The 19,399-nt window shown below is 36.1% G+C and overlaps 1 protein-coding gene across 3 annotated transcripts in view; it reads right to left on the bottom strand.

Annotated features, from left to right (window-relative positions):
• ATP2B1 (ATPase plasma membrane Ca2+ transporting 1) overlaps positions 1-19,399 on the bottom strand; it is a 118,267-nt gene that overhangs the window by 7,236 nt on the left and 91,632 nt on the right. Inside the window, exons 13-21 of one of the 3 annotated variants that reach the window (XM_073020991.1) lie at positions 15,784-15,963; positions 15,009-15,096; positions 14,521-14,627; positions 8,823-9,014; positions 8,383-8,596; positions 7,714-7,925; positions 5,996-6,103; positions 3,757-3,939; positions 3,270-3,383 (exon numbers count right to left, since the gene is read on the bottom strand). In XM_073020991.1, coding sequence (XP_072877092.1) covers positions 3,270-3,383; positions 3,757-3,939; positions 5,996-6,103; positions 7,714-7,925; positions 8,383-8,596; positions 8,823-9,014; positions 14,521-14,627; positions 15,009-15,096; positions 15,784-15,963 — 1,398 coding nt within the window. Of the gene's footprint in view, positions 1-3,229; positions 3,384-3,756; positions 3,940-5,995; positions 6,104-7,713; positions 7,926-8,382; positions 8,597-8,822; positions 9,015-14,520; positions 14,628-15,008; positions 15,097-15,783; positions 15,964-19,399 lie in introns of all 3 variants that reach the window. The other 2 variants (XM_073020990.1, XM_037996722.2) reach the window with 2 other exon arrangements.

Consider the following 19,399-nt stretch of genomic DNA (forward strand, 5'->3'; position numbering starts at 1 on the left):
GTTATTTATTCAGGAAAAAAAAAAAGTCTACTAATGGTAAAAACTGGTGTTAGAATGATACACTTTATAAATAGAAAAAAAACTACAGAATGTTTTCTCTAGAGACCTGTAAGAGTGAAGATCTGACTAATAATGAAGGGGAAAAGGTCTCTTCAGAGATGTTTGAGTCTAGCATTTGACAAAGTTGAAATCGATTCTTTCTTCTATTTTAGCTAAGCAAGGTCACCCAATAAAGGTTAAAGAAATGTGACACCCACAGGTAGTTTTAAAACTATTCCATATTAGGGCAGAAACACAGTGATAAAATGAAACCTTTCATTAAATATATTAACATAATTCTATATATTGGCTGATGTTCCGTACCACCTAAGACAATGCTCCACCAACAAGGTTGAAAGACGTTTATGGTAACAGCAACATAATTACTGCAACTCTTGGTGTATAATGACAACTGTATTAACAAGATATGATTTAGTCCCTGGATAACTCCAAGAACATAGGACACAGAATGAAGAAGTAAACATCTCAAACCTTGATAAAGCAACAACTACAAACCTTCCTTTGCTACTCTCTTAAGTACACCTTTACTTCCCTGAAGTATCTGCTCCCCTAGCCACATGGGCTCAGAAACTCAAGAGGTTTCATATGAACAATGCATCAGAAAAAAAGAGCCTGGGGTGGATGTGCAGAGGTGTGTGTGTATATGTGTCTGCCTGTCTGTCTTAAGACAGTTTATGATTGCTTTGATATTTAATATAAAGCTTGGAACACATTCAGACTGAGAAATATAAGTATAGTATACCTAAAGTCATCTGATATCCCTCCAAATGAAAAAAACAATTACTTAAAATATTGGTAAATAAAAATGAATAGGATACACATCACCCATGAGATAAACTTGCCAAAAAAGTGTAATATGAAGCTAACCAGTAGGACTCAATCAGACAAATCTGGAATGTAGAACCCTTCATAAGACAATTCACCTGGATTTTTCAAAAGTCAAAGTCATAAAAAATAAAGGTAAGGAATGAATCCAAGTTGGAGACCAGACTCAAAACACACATACTGTCAATAATTATTTTGAATTAAAAAAGTTATAAAGGAAATTTTGGAGGCAACCAGAGAAATCTGAATACTAACTGTTAGATAATATGGTATCAATGTTAAATTTCTTAGATAATAAAGTATGATTATACATGGGAATTCTTAGGTACATGCTGAAGTATTTAGGGATAAAATGCCATGGTATCTGCCATTTTCAAATGGCTCAGAAAAAAAGTTATATTAATATACAGATAAAATAGTGTGATAAAATATTAAGTGGTAAATCCAGGTGAAAGATTTTCATGTATCAATTTTTCAACATGTCTGTAGGTTTGCATTTTTCAAATTTAAAATTTTGAGGGAAGGGGGTCTATCAGGATAAAGTCTGAGTTTGGCTCCTTCTTGTGGGGTATAAACAGATGCTTACTTCCATTTCAGCTTTCCTTAGTTTATTACTCTTTCAGTACCAGACTATTATCAATCCCTTAGTTTATTCCTCTTTTAGTACCAGATTATAATCACTGAGGCCTCATTTGGTAAATTCTATCAAGGGTCATCTTGGGAGTCACTTCCTTCAGGCAATTTTTCTTGACTTTCCAGGGTAGACTAAGGACCCTGTTATGACAGTTTGTGTTTTATTACCATGTAGAAATTTCTAACTATTTGTTTTTGTCCTCTACTAGACTGCAGGTTCTAGAGGTTCCAGCATAGTTCTGACATATGGTAGCCCTTCCATAAAGGCTTGTAGAACATTTACCATCTAGGGCTAGGTGGTAAGGAGCTCTAGAGAGAGGCATAGTTTGAAATCCATAGATACAGGGAGGAAGAGGCATTTTTACTGTACCAGGCGTAAGGCCAGGCAATTTATGGTTACCATTTTATTCAGGTAGGTAATTTTTAAAAGAAAGAGTTTTAGCTGTCCCTGTATGTAAATTTAATATCTTAATGTTAGAAGGTCACTTGAAACACTTGTGTGCACTTCGTTTTACATCATGCGGCCTCTGCTTATTAGCCATAGACAAGTTATTTAAACTCTAAGGCAGTTTTCATACCTGTAAAACAGGGACAGTTCTTACTGTGCCTGTTTCACCACATTTTTTAAAATATCAAATAAAAATATACTTAAGTAAATAGGGAACAAACAGGCATTAAGTAGAAAGTCTGCACTGTTTTCTCCCTTATTTCATCCTCTCTGCAGCTTCTCAAGGTTCCTCTAGTCCTTTGCTGGCTGGAGACCAAAGGGAGAAGATAGGTCTCTGTCTACTTCAAGGCTAACCTTAGGTATCGCTGTAAATTTTTGGGATGAGGTTGGGTTTACATCTTTAATGCCTCCATATTCGAGAATGCACCATGAATTCTCAGTAATATTTATAACTTATAAGGCCTTTACAAAGTTTGCTATTTACTAAAAACCTAAAAAAAAGGTTAGTCAATTATTGAAAATTACAACATTTATTGGTTCAACAATTAATCAATAGTATACTTTCCTACTTCTACTGAAACTTAACAGAACATTTCTTATCTATGATGCAATTTTTAACTAAATTGACTATACAAATGGAAAAAAAACACCCCAAACCATAAATACCACAGGAAGTTTTAAAATTTACAGTGATTTCCCCCAAAACCACCACACAGCGAAACAACAACAACAACAACAAAATCAAAGACAAAGTTCAGGTTAAGAAGGCAAGCAACTGGCTATACATACTGAAAACTTGTCTTCAGGCTACTAACTTACTTTCCAAACTGGACAAAAGTCAAAATGCTAAGTTTATTCTTAGCTTTGAAAATGCAATTTCCTGGTTCTGTTAGATGAGTTTCAAATCACATGCTTTTAGGAACCATGCAGTATAAACAGGTTTAAAGGCATATACTCAAAAATTTATAGTAGTTTCACAAGTTCTAAGCTACAATTTTATTCCCCATATTAACTATCAGAGTTAGCACAGAGACAAGCTCACAGATTGCATCTAATCTTTGGTTGCAATTGTTCCACCTGTTGTCTAGCCCTCTAAGAAATAAAACAACAACGACAACACTTTGAGGTCTCAATCCACTTTACGAAAAGAAAGCTTTATGAAAAAGCCTGAACAATGAATTCAAACATTAAGGAGAAAATGAGAAACGTTAGGTGTGTGAAGTAGGAAATGTTAATTTCATGCACTTAGGAACACACACTCACACCCCACAGTAGTAGAAGCAGTAGAAGAGGAAAACACTACATGTGTAGGGGTAGAAATATTTGTTACATCATGATGCTGGCTGGCGATGGAGGGTTGCCGCCTTAGAGCCCCCTGAATGGAACTTCCACTCTGGAAAGCATTCACTACATCCATCTGCAAGGAATCAGAGATTGTGACAGCTTGCTCAGCAAGAGAGAGAGAGAACAAGAGAAAGGACCATTCCATCTATCAACATATAAAAAGAAAAAGGCACTTTTAACAAAGCTTATAGGCAAGAATAGCATTCTGAGATGAAGTGGGGGGTGGGGGAGCTAGGAAAAAAGGAGCTTAGGGGCATATAGACACATTCTTTCATAATCAGTTAAAAGTCTCACTCATTCCAGGCACCAGGATTACTTTTCAAGAGAATACAATTTGTGGGTTGGGAAGGCTAGAGAGGAAGTTTAAGTAGTACACTCGAATCTCCTCCCCAGGTCAAAAAGCCCTGGCTCCCATCATCTCTCCTACCTCTCTACCAGGCCCATACCTGTGTTTGGATTCTGTTCAGACCTCTAAACCACAAGATTTGGCCACGCCGCAACTCCCTTTCAGCGTGATCAATCTCTTCAACATCCTCCGCTAATTCCTCCTCAGGTATTTCTTCCTTTTGTGTTCCATGACCAGCTTCTTTGAGGAATTTTAAACGGCTAGTTGGAATTGTTGAAATAAGCTACAACACAGGGGAATGAACTTAGAAATAAATCATATCAAGTAAAGGTAAGCTGATCAACTGTAGTACTAAAGGTACTAAAAATGGTCAGAGTATTCGACTATCTTTACCAACGAAGTAATGGGATCCTGTTGATTAGTCTTTCTCTCCCAGAGCAAAACACATTCTTCTCTTAGCTACACAAAAGATTTGAGTTTGAAAGGTAAAAAGTTTTCCTGAATGGAAATTAACCTGATTACATTTTTCACATTTTCATCAGGACATTCAAGACAATACATTTTAAAACCATGGTCTGATATATGTATTTACTTAAAGTTCTATTTATTTCGAATACAATGAAAATGGCAGCTGGTCTTACTAGATGCAAAACATGTTTACATTTCATTAATGCTGTCAGAGTTCAATGAGAAAAAATGTACAAAAATTTTAAAAAATCATCAAGGTTACACTGAAAATAGTTTTGTTGATTAAGTATTTTTTAAAAATGCAACAGTTTAAAATTAGATTAGTACTGATTGATGATGCCAAGTAAAAACAGATGCCCCAGAAAACACAAAGGATACAAGAAACACCAATACACATATATTAGCTTATGTGTTAACATCCATTCTTTAAGGCAGCAGTTGAGTTTGTCAGGGAGAAACAAGCATGTAGTCAGCTATAGAATTCTGCTCGGAGAACTTCTAGTACACCCACTTCATTTCACCAAGGTGAAATAGGCTTCAAGGCACATAAAGTGACTTGGAACTTTCATGGAGTGACTAGGAACCTAGGTCTCCTGACCACCAAAGGCAGCGCTTGTTCTACCATGGTACACTTAGTATGGGTCCTACTTAAAAGATGATCTGTATTAATGAGGTATTCAAAATGGATAAGAAACCTCCGAACCTAGAAACATAATTAAGAAAAAGAAGAGATAAAAAGATGTAAAGATTGAGCTAAATTTATGGAAACCCTGAAAGTCTGGCTTCACTGATTTGCAGAATGACAATAAATTAGCTTATGCAAATTATATGCCATAAAATATATTAACCTTCATTTATGAAAATGTTAGTATAGATTTTCTATAACTTAGTTTTATAGTAATGGGCTTAAAATGAACAATGCATAAATCATTATCACTTACATTTAAAAAATAATGGCATGCATTTGCAAGTAAGCTGCCTATAGTAAATATGAGGTATATCTCTTATTTCAGGCACTTTATTTTATACATACACTGTTAAAGCTATTCAATTCAAATCTAAAACATCATTTTGTGACCCCTTTTTCCAGGTAACATTATTTTTATAAAAACATTCTCTAAAGTCAGTTTTTCCTATGCTGCATATTAGATTAAATTACAGAACAAAATGACAAAGTACGTGTATGTATTTCTTACTTTTTTTTTGAGACGAAGTCTCGCTCTTCTCCCCTAGGCTGGAGTGCAATGGCGCGATCTCGGCTCACTGCAACCTCCGCCTCCTGGGTTCAAGCGATTCTCCTGCCTCAGCCCCCCGAGTAGCTGGGATTACAGGCACCTGCCACCATGCCCGGCTAATTTTTGTATTTTTAGTAGAGATGGGGTTTCACCATGCTGGCCAGGCTGTTCTCAAACTCCTTACCTCAGGTGATCCGCCCACCTCAGCCTCCCAAAGTGCTAGGATTACAGGCGTGAGCCACCGCGCCCGGCCATGTATTTTCTACATTTTTGTTAAAAAATTTTTTCTGAAAATGTAAGAATAGGTTATAGAGTAAAAGATACAGATATTAGCATCCTAACCAGTTATAAATACATCATTTTTAACAACTGCTACAAAACTTGTTCTAAAAAACAAGTAAAAAAAACCACATAAAAAGTTAGGACAGTATTTTATAGTACAGGCATAATCATAATGAACAAATGACATACTGGAACTATATACAACATTAAAAAAAATTATCTTTGAATTCCCTCTCTTCACTCACCATGTTAACGATTTAGAATCAAGTAATGAAACTGTTAAAGAAAATACACACTAAAAATTAAAAAAAAAAAATCACTTTAGGTTTAAGCAAAAACTAATGAGACTTTTACCTGGCCCCAGAGTAACGTTCCCATTCCTAGGAATATTGACCATAGCCACTGTTCTATTGAAAGTTCTGAACAACTGAAAGGTTTTCCACCAAACTGCACAATTATTATCTGGAGGAATAATCAAGAGTAAATTTACTTAAATCTTAAATTTAAAAATTCATATACTTTAAAAAATATCAAATTTATGTCCTCTAAAATAAGGTGAACAACCACTATTCTGATGAAGTGTATTATATTAGTCACAACTGAAAATAAGACAACTGAAACAGACCTTTCCTCTTTCCCCTCCAGGGAAAGGGTTCCCTCTTACAAAAAAAGACAACTGAAATAAAGTAAAATCTTGCCCAATGTTTTTAATGCCTGCGTATTTCATGTTTAAATTATGCTTACTAAAAAGTAAAATTCTTATGACGAAGAAGAATAACTTTATGTTTCCAATATAACCCCAAGCAACTACATTCCCCTGTTTTTAGTATAATTCTTCAAATAATTTATGCCTTTCTCAAAATATAGTACTCTTTTGTAGAAAAGACTGTATGTTACTGGAAAAATATACAATATTTAAAAAATTCCACATAGCTGTTTATTTCTAGTTAACATTTAGACCTATTAAGATAAATACAAACAGACTGTAAGAGAAGAAAGGCAACTTGCAAAGTTCTATGAAATACGGGCTAACTCAGGTGAGGTGATCTCAGATTTGCTCTCCTTTATGAAAAGAGTGAGGCCTGATGATGAACATAAATTCATAATACAGTGCTTATGCTTTGCTTGTTATCTAAAAAGCCTAAAATAGTGTGCATGGAAATATTAAGAATTAACTGGGGTTGGGTGTGACAACTCATACCTGTAATTCTAACACTTTTGGAGGCTGAGGTGAGAGGATCGCTTGAGCCCAGGAGTTCAAGACCAGCCTAGGCAACACAGCAAGACCCCATCTTAATAAAAAAATAAATACTTTCTTAAAAAAGAATCAAATAACAATATTCATCCTCCTGTGAGTCTGAAAGGGCTCTCTCTGATATGGCAGTTAAGTAGTTCCCAAATATTAAAATCAAAAATAATTTTGGAAGTTAATATTTTAAAACTTCAAAGTTACAATTCCTTTCTTTTTAGCTCTACTTCATTCAAATTCAAGTGATTTTTACTTCTTGGTTCCACTATTTTTTAAGTTAATCTGTACACTTGTACAGATAGATTTCTAACTGCTTTGTTAGTAGCCCAATTAGATAATAACTGATTTGACAATCAGGCCTGGATTTTAGTAGAGATACAAAACTGAAGTAATTTTCTTTTATAAATCAAGAAAATAATGAGCATGAAAAGAGTTCAATATTTATTTGCACAAGTGATCTTAATTATTTTTAAATTTAAACTTGATCTTTTTTTGGTATAATGTGGGATGTCAAAAGAATACTAAAATGCTGGGGAAACAATTAATGTGATTGGCTGACTTTGTTTCCTAAGAAATAGTATCTTTCACTTTACAGTTGGAAGAAATAAAACCATTTGCCTAGCTGGTTGTGGCATTTACTTCTAAGAACAAGAGATTCAGTTCTCATATTCTTTAACATATACCTTAAATCACCAGATCCTATAGATGTCACCAAGGCAATAGTTCCACACATGTTCCACACAAGTGATTGCTAGAACAAGCTGTTTACCTAATGTCTCCCATATAACAGGCAAATTTGAAACTATCTTTTCCAATTACCCACCTGTACCACAAAAGTTCCTAAAACAATTGTGCAGAAGATGGCATTGTTAAAGATTCCTTCAAATACATTTCTTTCACCATGAATTTTCCGGGCATTTATTTCGTTGAAAAGTTGCATCAGCACAAAGGTATTAAAAACAATAGTATAATGTTCTGAAGGAGGTGCATGCAAAGGAGCATTTCTTCCACTATCAATGTCAAAAAACTTTTCTCCTGAAAGAACGAAAAATGACTATTTTGTAATTATCATACCAAGTAAGATTTCAAGGAAGAATACAAAGTAAAACTTAGCTAGACTTTTTATTTTATCTGAAATGGCAGCATGGAAGGAGCTGGAAGAAACCTGGGATTATCTAGTACAACTCTCTTATTTTATAGACAAGGAAACAGAAGCTCCCAAAACTATGGTGACAATCTCAGGATCATGTATCTAAATCGTGGAGAGCCAGGATAAGACATCAGGACCTTTATTCTCCCCCTACTATCTATCTTATTGTCTCCCCGAATTTACTCAGCACTCACTGACACAGAAGAAGAAATTAAAGATAAATGGGAAGTCAGGAATAGAACTTAGGCTCTTGAAAATTTATAACATTATAACATCTTGGATGATTAGCTTGGAAAAGAAACAATTAACTGAAGCTTTATTTATTAGACACTGAATTCTTACCAGCAAATAAGAGTGTAAAGACTACTACAAGTTGATAGAATGCATGACCCAAAATATTCTTCATCATTGTACGTGAGATGAGAGGCTTATTTCTACCATAAGGTTTCCGAAGCAAGAGAGACTCAGTGGGTGGTTCCGTTGCCAGAGCCAGGGAAGCGAGCGTATCCATTATGAGGTTTACCCACAGCATCTGCACAGCCTTAAGCGGTGAGTCCTAGAAAAGATATGTTTCCTAATAGACATTCACAACTACTCAGGGACTCAGCAACTCTCAGGAAGCCTTTAGGGTTTAAAAACTTGAGAAACAGAACAGGATTATATTTTTATATTAACTAACCTAAAACATTAAGCTTCAGCTTAAATATTAAGTATTTTTAAAAAGGCATTTTATGTACTTTTATTTAAAGGAAACAAGTTTTAATAGACAAATCATCACCTACTTGAGTAATACAGGCGCCCGTAAAAGCAACAATCACTGCTACTACATTAACAGTAAGTTGAAACTGAAGGAATTTTGAGATGCTGTCGTATACATTTCGTCCCCACATAACTGCTTTAACAATGCTTGTAAAGTTGTCATCTGTGAGAATAATATCGGACGCTTCTTTAGCTACATCAGTTCCAGCAATACCCTGTTAAAAAAATTTTGTGAATTAGACTAAATGTTTTAACTTTCAAATAGTCAAAAAACACACAATTAATAAACAAAAGTTGACAACTATACCTAATAAATATTGACTTAAATTTACATTAAAAGAAGGTAACAGAGTTATTCTAAGATATTACTAGGAAAGACATTCTGGTTTAGCAGAAATCAAACAAAGAATGAAGTATTAAAAATAAGGTTCAAGTTGGGCTAAAAATGGAGGAATGAACAAAGACATTACCCAAGTTCCTTCCAAAAGCCACACAAAAAGGTATATATTAATAAAAAGCAAACAAACGCTATGAAGACAAAGTTAGAGGAAAAGGAGATTCTACAAAAAAAAAACACAAAAACTGAAAGCAGACAGCCAAATGCTAAGTAACTCAGCAGACACAAGAAAGCTGAATCGTAATCCACGGGTAGAGAAAGTAGAAGTAGCCCCCTTTTCCCCCAACCACAGAACCCTCCTGCACAGCTTCGGACTTGGTAGATTTACATGGCACTGGAAGTAGGGGTGAAGGTAGCAATAAAAAAAGGAAGATCTTTTGAAAGTCTACTGAAGACGCATTTAGAACCTTCAAACTAGTAACAATGTTATCAACAAGAGAATGGGGCAATTAATAAATTGTAGATTAATGAGTGAACTACAACTATATTAACATAAATGATCTCACAAATATAATGCTGAATAAAGAAGATGAACTCAACACATAATGTATGATTCTACTGTATGAAGTTCAAAAACAGGCAAAAGGAATAATCTTCAGGATACTGGTTATCTTTGCAGAGAGATAAGGCAGTAATTAGAAGGGAGTAGGATTTGCTAAAAAATTATCAAAAAAAGCTAAACCTCATGAACCCTGCTACAGGCTGAAAGTATTCCCCAAATTCATGTGTTGGAAATGTAATCTTCAATCAGCAAAGTGCAGACATGGAAACTCAGAGGTGATATCATGATGAAGGCTCTGACTTCATGTATGGATTAATGTCATTATCTTGGGAGTGGTTTCATTATCAAGAGTGAATTCATTATAAAGGTGAGTTTGACCCCCTCTTGCTTTAGTGCTCACCTGCAATGTTCTCTTGCCCTTCTCCCATGACATGATGCAGCATGAAGGCCCTCACCAGATGCTGGCACCCTGGTTATTGGATTTACTCACCTCCAGAACCTCCATTCAAAGACACTTTTATTGTTCATGAAATACTAAGTCTTAGATACTCCGTTATCACAATACAAAATGGACTAAGACAAACCTTTTCTCAAGAAGCAGCTGGAGGAGATGACTCCACCAGATAAGGGAGTAAACCAAAGATGATGATGCAACTGAATTCGTGAAGCACATGATCCAACACAAATGAGAGATAAAGAAAATCCTCAGGTATGGAGACCAAGAAGACAGCTGTGCAGCAAGGCCAGCAAACAGCAAGTGCAGATTAAAGCACGTTGAAAGATGTTAAGAGACGTTATCCCTTAGAAACTAAAACTGGTAAGAATGCTAAAGGTCTCCGATATATGGAACAGATAATTTGGGGATGAATTAGAGTTAAGTACATAGAAAAACTAAGCCAAAACAATTCAAACAAACCAAATAAAAATTAAAAGAAAATAAAAAAGACAACAAATTATAGGGAACATAAAAAGCTGTGTAAGGAAGGAAAAGTAATTACAGTAGACCACATAGATCAGGTTGAAGCAGCATTTACAGTCACAGTAAGGACTGAATGTTGATTGAACCTAAATTATGATATAACTCTGCTGGCAGATGATGGGATAGGTAGTAAGCATGAAGGTATAGGGGGTGAATGTGGTCTATGTGCCTGTAAAAGCACAAAGTCCTCATCTTCATTAATGAAAGTCAGTAGTTAAAGCCTTATATTAAAACAATCAAAAAGCACCAGAATCATGTGATTTAGAGATATAAAGGTACCTAAACTAAGGAGTAGAAGCAGCTAAAACTGTTTTCCTTCAGGAGCCAAAAATTTGGTATGTGGTAGGGGACTTGGTATTAAGTCTTACAGAACTACCTGACCTTTTAAATGCTATGCATGCATACATTGTTTTGATAAACAAGAAGTTCAGATGAAACCTTTCTCAAAATACTCAATGAAGAAACAATCTTATTTTAGAATCTTAATCTGCAGCTCCCATTGTGAATATTTTACTTTTAATGTCCCACTTTTTTTTTTTTTGAGACAGAGTCTCGCTCTGTTGTCCAGGCTGGAGTGCAGTGGCGCCATCTTGGCTCACTGCAAGCTCTGCCTTCCGGGTTCATGCCACTCTCCCGCCTCAGCCTCCCAAGTAGCTGAGATTACAGGCGCACACCACCACACCCACTATTTTGTATTTTTACTAGAGACAGGGTTTTACCATGTTGGCCAGGCTGGTCTCAAACTCAAGAGATCCATCCGCCTTGGCCTCCCAAAGTGCTGGGATTACAGGTGTGAGCCACCGCACCTGGCCAATGTCCCACATATTTAACACACTTAAACTCAATGGGATTTCTTGATTCTCATCATACCTATATTATACAAATGCAAATCTCACCATTTCCTTGCTCAAAATCCTAAAAATTTCTAAAAGTAACTCTATGGTGTTAATTGGTATTCAAATAAAATCTAGTTCTATGATGAAACAAGTCTGGAAAACTTTCAATCACAAAAGGTTAAAGTGCTTTTAAAAAATGAGCTTCTAGGAGTTATATATCGCATAGTGTGTCTCTAAACTTACTTCATCAGAAGTAGGCTTGTCAAATGTTCATCTACAGGATAAGAGAAAAAAAATCCTTATCTTGGCATTCAAGGCCTTTTTAATGTGGCATGCTGTGAATTCTTCTAGTTTCGTATCTCATTACAGTACCACAACCTCTTCTAGTTAAGAGTGAACAGCTTGTACATAATTCGCTGATGAATGAGGGCCTCTTGGTTCCTCTCCTTCCCTCAGCTAAACTGGCACCTCTTCCAGAAAACCTTTTCCAGTCTTTACAGGCCGAGTCAAGGACTTCTTCCTGAAAAACTTGTCACTATCCTGTGCTTATTTCCACGTGCTGTGAATTTTTAGGAGACAGCAACTCTTCACTTGTAATGTTTCTGGACTGGAATACTGAACACAGTCTCTTCATATTTGGAGTCCCGCATTAATCCAAATAAAGTTTAAAATAAAAGTATTTTAATTACTTTAGGTTTTACTACCATAGATGTATTTGATTATCGGATTACACCATGACATTCAGTCCTTGATGATAGCAATACAAGGTTAACTAATTTTTGGCAAGAATAATATCATGTGACACGGATTCTCTCCTTTGACCAAAACTTGCTATGCAGGTAATTGTTATACTGTATTATTTAGGGAATATGATAAGAAAAAGTCTGTACATGTTCACTACAGATGCAACCATCCAAATTTTTGTCCTGAATATTTTCTATCTACAGTTGGTTGATTCTGCGGATGCAGAATCCATGGATACAAAGGGCCGAATGGACAAGCAGAACATACACTATCTACAGATCAACAAATCAAGAAAGTATGCCCTAAAATGCTATATCTGCCTGAAAAATAAGAGATACATTTAGAAAGAAATTATCAACAGCGATTTCTTGTAACTAAAAAAAAACTCTAAGACAAGACGTTTGTCTTTAAGTTTTAACTGAACAAATGCAAAACCAAAGTAAATTCAAGCTTAAACAAGAGTAGTTTCAAGTCCAAGCTACCAAGCACTTACAGTTTCTCTATGTTTTTGAACTAAATTTATTTATTTATTTGAGACAGAGCCTTGCTCTGTCACCTAGGCTGGAGTGCAGTGGTGTCATCTTGGCTCACTGCAGCCTGCGCCTCCTGCATTCAAGCGATTCTCATGCCTCAGCCTTTCAAGTAGCTGGGATTACAGGCATGACCACTACACCCAGCGAATTTTTTATTTTATTTTTTTAGTAGAGATGGGGTTTTGCCATGTTGGCCAGGCTGTTCTTGAACTCCTGACCTCATGTGATCTGCCCGCCTCAGCCTCCCAAAGTGCTGGGATTATGGGCGTGAGCCATCATGGACAGTCTGTTTTTGAACTAAATTCAGACTTTTCATGTTATTAACAAAAAAAAAAAAAAAAAAAGTGGTAAAACTGGGCCTAAAACCGTAAAGAGCTTAAAAAACACTAACCAACCAGCCAGTGTATTGTGTTTTTGTTTGATTACATTTACCTGTATTTACTTAAAGCCCATTGTCCTTACATTCAAGTTTTGGGAAGAAAGCTTTATTTATTTTAAAATTCATTTTACATAAATGCCTTTCTGGACAGCTGTCAGAATGTAAATAGCAATAAAAATCCTGCTAAATGCTCAAGAGCAGCAGTGAGTGATCCTATGTTCCTAAAGGGAACGAGCCTGTTTGCCTAGAGCAAAAGTAAGAGCACTTAATTATTCCACAGACCTCTTCAGCTATGCTTCACATGCCTTCAGAAGCTCCTACCAATGCAGCTGCCAACTATTTAAATTTGGGATGGGGTAGGGTGGGGGATCTTTGGATTCACTGCTTTTGATTGAGGAAAATTTACCCATAATTTCCTTTCCCCATCTCTCTCACTCCTGTTGAAAGGCTGCCACCATGGTAGATCTTCTAAATTTCTATTTTAGCAGCAAAATATCAGGGGGACAAATTATGCAAATAAACATTTGTACACAAAAACAATCTCTCATCTGAAAACCTTAGGGCCAGATTGTGATTCAGAATTCAGTCTCTCATAGTTTGGAAAGATAATGAGACACATAACCTTGTATCTCAATTTTCCCAAAAGAGCTTAGCACCCCATAAAAACCACATTAAAATCTCCACAATGGCTATGAATATTCACACTAAGTAGGACAAATAACAGCCTCACATCAGTTCAGAACAAATTTTGCAATCAAATGAGTCTACTGCAAAATTTAGGTTAAAAATTTCAGTTTCCTGATAGTTCTGGATTTGAGAATTGTGATTATGAACCAGTATTTTCCAAAAATAAAATGAAACTCAAAGAAAATAAAATACTTAAATTGAGGACTTTGGGGAAAACAAGTAGGTAGGCTTTTTTCAATCAAAAAAGATTATATATAAAATGATGGTATTCAATTACTTTTTAAATAACTGAAGAGTAATTGAGTAGATGAATGGAAAAGTCTCAATTATATTTTTAATTTAAATACAACTGTTCTAAGCCTGTGTCCTGAGTAAAAGGGTTGTAAAAGGTTCAGGTAAGATGACAGACATTAAAAAATTAACAGAATACAAAGTCAACATATAATATTATTAAATCGTTCAAAAGAAACAATCTAGTCAGATTTTATGACATCAAATAAAGCTAATGCATAAACTAATTAGACTTATAAACCAATTTAGGCTTATTAATTATCCCTCAAACTAATCTTGAGGGACAGTGTTTAAAATCCATAGTAATTCAGTCAACAAACAAACAAACCAGTCCGTAAATTACGTTTGGATATTTGAATGAGTAAATTCTTACCATTGCAAATCCAACATCTGCTTTCTTTAGTGCTGGGCCATCATTTGTACCATCACCAGTTACAGCTACAACCTGGCGTTGGTCTGAGACAGTGCTGTCAATTATACCTTAAATACAAGTAAATATTTGTGTTATAAAAACATTACTCTTTAATAAGATGATTCTGAAGAATATCCTGACTATTCGGTTTTACAGACTCAAGGTTAAAAATAAATAATTAAACAAACATAGAAATGAAAATTGCTTAGATATTGGGTGAGAACCTACTTCAGAAACTAAGGGCATATTCAGAGCAATATCCTGTCTTAAACACTTCAGATAATCACTTAGGAACACAATTTACCTAAGATATCAAAGGAAATGTATTTAGATTTTATTAAAACATGATATCCATTACTCAATCGAATATTTAGTACCTATTACTATTTTAGGAAGCAGAACACATTTCTGTATTAAGAAATTGTGAAATAACTGAAAAATCTACTTACCTTTAACCAGTGTATGCTTATCAGTAGGAGATGATCTTGCAAGTACTCGAAGCTTTGGCCAAATCTTGTCTATCCTCTCTTGCTCAATCTATAAATGTTTTATCAAAGTTAAAATACGCCCAAACATAGCTTCTTAAATCCTAATGAGCTATCTGGCATATTTATCAGTAGCTCTCAAAGTGTGTGGTCCACAGAACACCACCATCAGAAACCCCTGGGAACTTGTTTGAAACATGAATTCTTGGGCATGGACCCAGATCTACCTTAGCGAATACTGTGGGGCAGGCCCAGCAGTCTGTGTTTTAATAATTTTGCTAGGTGACTCTGATGCATACTCAGGTTTAAAAGCCGTTGTTTTTTATTTATCATTATAAGACCAAATTTAAACACCCCCCTACTGTCTATGAAAATAGAACTTCCTTAATTGAGCATAAGAAGTTCAGAGAGTTTGGGGTCCCCTAAAATATGCTCCATATCAGCCTTTCCAACCCATCTCCCATTACTCCCTTATACATACTGTACTTCTGAAATTGGCCTAGATTCATCACCACTACTTTCATATAGCATTCATAGCAAGAAATGTTTACTTCCTTTAGGACCAATTTATTACTTCTCTCTTTTATCCCTTAGAACACTAGTATTTTGCTTCCTAAGGTACAGACTGCATTTATTTCATGCATGGTGCCTAACATAGTGCGTATTCAATTTGTGTTGTTGAATTAAATTCCTAATATATTAAACATCTGTCAACCAAAAAAAATAAATAAATCTTTACCTCTCCTTTTTCATTTCGTATTCTTCTGTTAAAATCTTTACCTTCTAGGCACAGAAAATCTTCCCCAGGATGTAAAATACCACATTTGGTAGCAATGGCCCGAGCAGTATTAATATTATCACCAGTGACCATTCGCACAGTAATTCCAGCCCTCTGACACTTTTTAATTGCATCTGGCACCTGGTTTACATTAAAAAAAATTACAAAGTTAAATTGGTATTTTTAGAGGGAAAAACATTTCACTGCACACAACTGCATTATTTTATAGTCCCCCAAATGATGACAATGATACAATGACTTCATGATTGATTTCATTTCCAATACTCAATATTTCTTGCACTATTTTCAATAACCTCTTTCCAATTCCACTGCCAGACTTAGCTCAGGCTTCGTTTTCAGTTGTCATCTACTAATCTGTTTGCAGGATTTATTTACAGAAGGCTTTTTAAAGCACGCTTTCCCCCTGGCAACCATTAGGCAATTCTTTTCTGGTTGGTTTTCTACCTTTCTGGTTTTACTACCCAGATTACACCCGAGTAAAATGTTGGTATTCTTTTGTTTAGGGCTAAGGGTGGCTCACAATCTGTATCTTTTAAGTGTTACCTTACCTACTCCCATACCTTTAATTTCCATCTAATTCCATCATATTCTAATGACTTTAGAATCCACATCCTGCCCCTACCTCACTGTAAGAGGATTCAAAGTTCCACCTGAAAAGTGGGTATCGATTCAGGTGTCTAAAAGCAAAACCATGTTTCCTTTACCTATCTAGCAGAAACCTAAGAGTCACCTGTACCTCTTCTTTCAGTTCTCTTATCCTACATCCTTAGAAGCCAGTAAGTCCCGTGGATTCTACCTCAAATTTGCCCTGCATCATGTCTCTGCTGCTTGCTGCCCAACCTACTTCAATGGCTTTTTACTTGGTACCCTGCCAATTAAAGTTTGTTCCCCCTTTAAAACATATGATATACTGCCGGGCGCGGTGGCTCAAGCCTGTAATCCCAGCACTTTGGGAGGCCGAGACGGGCGGATCACGAGGTCAGGAGATCGAGACCATCCTGGCTAACGCGGTGAAACCCCGTCTCTACTAAAAAATACAAAAAACTAGCCGGGCAAGGTGGCAGGCGCCTGTAGTCCCAGCTACTCGGGAGGCTGAGGCAGGAGAATGGCGTAAACCCGGGAGGCGGAGCTTGCAGTGAGCTGAGATCCGGCCACTGCACTCCAGCCTGGGCGACAGAGCGAGACTCCGTCTCAAAAAAAAAAAAACAAAAAAACATATGATATGCTTGATGGTAATTTTTTTAAACAGAAATACACTTTCTTAAAATATACGATGATTCCTCAGCTGTTATCACAAATCACAAAGTTCTCAGTGTAACAGAATCACTGCTTGTGCCTGTACTACTACAGTTCCTTTCACCTAGAAAATCTTTTCCTGCTTTTCTATAACCAGAAAATCCACACAGATCCTACTGGAGCAGGAGTTGCAAATTAAAATGCCTACAGGATCATGGAGGTAACATACACGAAGAAAATATGCTGAAAATGACAAACCCCCAAGACAAATGCCTAATGAAAGAGCTATTTAGCTCCAGCCTATTTCTGCCATGATGGAATGAGAGCCCAATGTTAACAGAACCTGTAATTGCAAAAGGAAGAAACACAGATTTGTGCATAATCTCTTCATACTTAATGTTTCTAACCTCCCCTCCCCAAACAAAGATAACCTGACTGAAGGCTAACTTTGGACTGCAGTCTACCTGCTTGTGAAGTCTATCCTAAATGCAGTGTAAATCTAACTTATCTGGAGCTTTCTTGGTCTACATAGACAAAACTGCACCTTCATCTTATACATACCTCTATTACAGGTCATCAAGTCATACTATAGTTATTGTTTACCTGAATCTTCAATGAGCTTCTTGAAGGCAGGACCTTTACCTTATCTTTGCATCATCAATACCTAGTATGCCTTTTGTTTATTTAACAAATAAGCACCAGGCATGTGACTGGAGTTTAGTATTTACTGAACTGCTGAATTAAATATCTTTGGGATAATAGCAAGGGGATATTTTCTAAGGGGTGCACATTCCAGACAAGGTACCTTTTTTTTTTTTCCCCCAAGATGGGTCTCACTCCGTCACCCAGGATAAAGTGCAGTGGTACAATGCTGATTCACTACAACCTCTGCCTCCCAGGCTCAAGTGATCCTCCCACCTCAGCCTCCTGAGTAGTTGGGACCACAGGTGCATGCCACCATGCACGGCTAATTTTTTGTATTTTTAGTAGAGATGGGGTTTCACCATGTTGCCCAGGTGAACTCCTGAGCTCAAGCGATCCGTCTGCCTCAGTCTCCCAAAGTAATGGGATTATAGGTGTGAGTCACCATGCCTGGCCCAGGGTACCATGTTTTAAAACATGTATGCAATGTAATTAATTGCAATTTAAATACATATTTATCTATAAGTTTTAAGATTTACATCATAAAAGTTATTTTCCTCTACCCAGTCAACTCTTAGTGATTCAAATAATTGGAGGGTGACATCACATGCATTTACTCAAACTAGTATTTACTGAATGCCAGGCACTGTGCTTAGGTCCTAGTGCCAGAGTGATGAGCAAAAGGACAGGGCCTGCTGAAATTATTTTTTCAAAAAAAAAAAAATATATATATATATATCTGACACTAAAAACACTTGTTTTATACATGTATGTATCTCCTGTTATCTCATTTGAGATAAAATCTATCTTAAATTTTTATATCTAAGCAGTCCTTGATTAGGTAGTATCCCAGGATCATCTGGACAGGGAAACAATGAGTAAAAGGGAGAAATTGGTCTCAGGTTAAAACTATGTGGCAAATAATACACAAGAAAGGCACACTAACATTTATTAACTGCCTACTAATCATCAGATGCTTCCAGCTTAAAACTCACAAACTATCTCTACTTTTACATTTAAGAAACTAAAGCAAGGCCAAGTACTTATACATATGCAATAAAAACTGGATTTGTTCTAGACATCTAATTATTCAAGAATCCCTCCACCAGAACTGTACTGTACAAAATAGAGAAACTCAGAGAAAGCTGTTTCATATGACATCGTCTCAATTTAGTATATAAATACCCATCTCATTTTGTGATACTGAGAAACAAGTGCCATTTACATGCTTTAAAAAGATAAAACTCTCCATCAACTGCAATGCTAAGAGCATGATAATAGACTGATTTGTCTTCCAAAGAATGAAAGTTGCAGATATTCTGATTTAATGTTAAAGTTTAAACCATAAGTCAATGTATAGAACTTTGAAAAGCCAGGCACAGTGGTGCGTGCCTGTAATTACAGCTATCCAGGAGGCTGAGGTGGGAGGCTGCTTGAGGCCAGGAGTTTGAGACTGCAGTGCACCATGATCTCCTGCCTGTGAAAAGCCACTGTACTACAGCCTGGGCAACACAGGAAGACCTCTTCCTTAAAAAAAACAAAAACAAGACAGAACAAAAAAAACAACCTCTGAATGATTCTTCTGTGACCAAATGGCAAATATTACCCACTTGGCTATTTTACAAGCATTTGAAATTACAAAACGCCAAACCAAATTTATCTTGATCTCTCAACAGGC

This window comes from Chlorocebus sabaeus, chromosome 11, assembly GCF_047675955.1.
Source record: "Chlorocebus sabaeus isolate Y175 chromosome 11, mChlSab1.0.hap1, whole genome shotgun sequence".
NCBI lineage: Eukaryota > Metazoa > Chordata > Mammalia > Primates > Cercopithecidae > Chlorocebus > Chlorocebus sabaeus.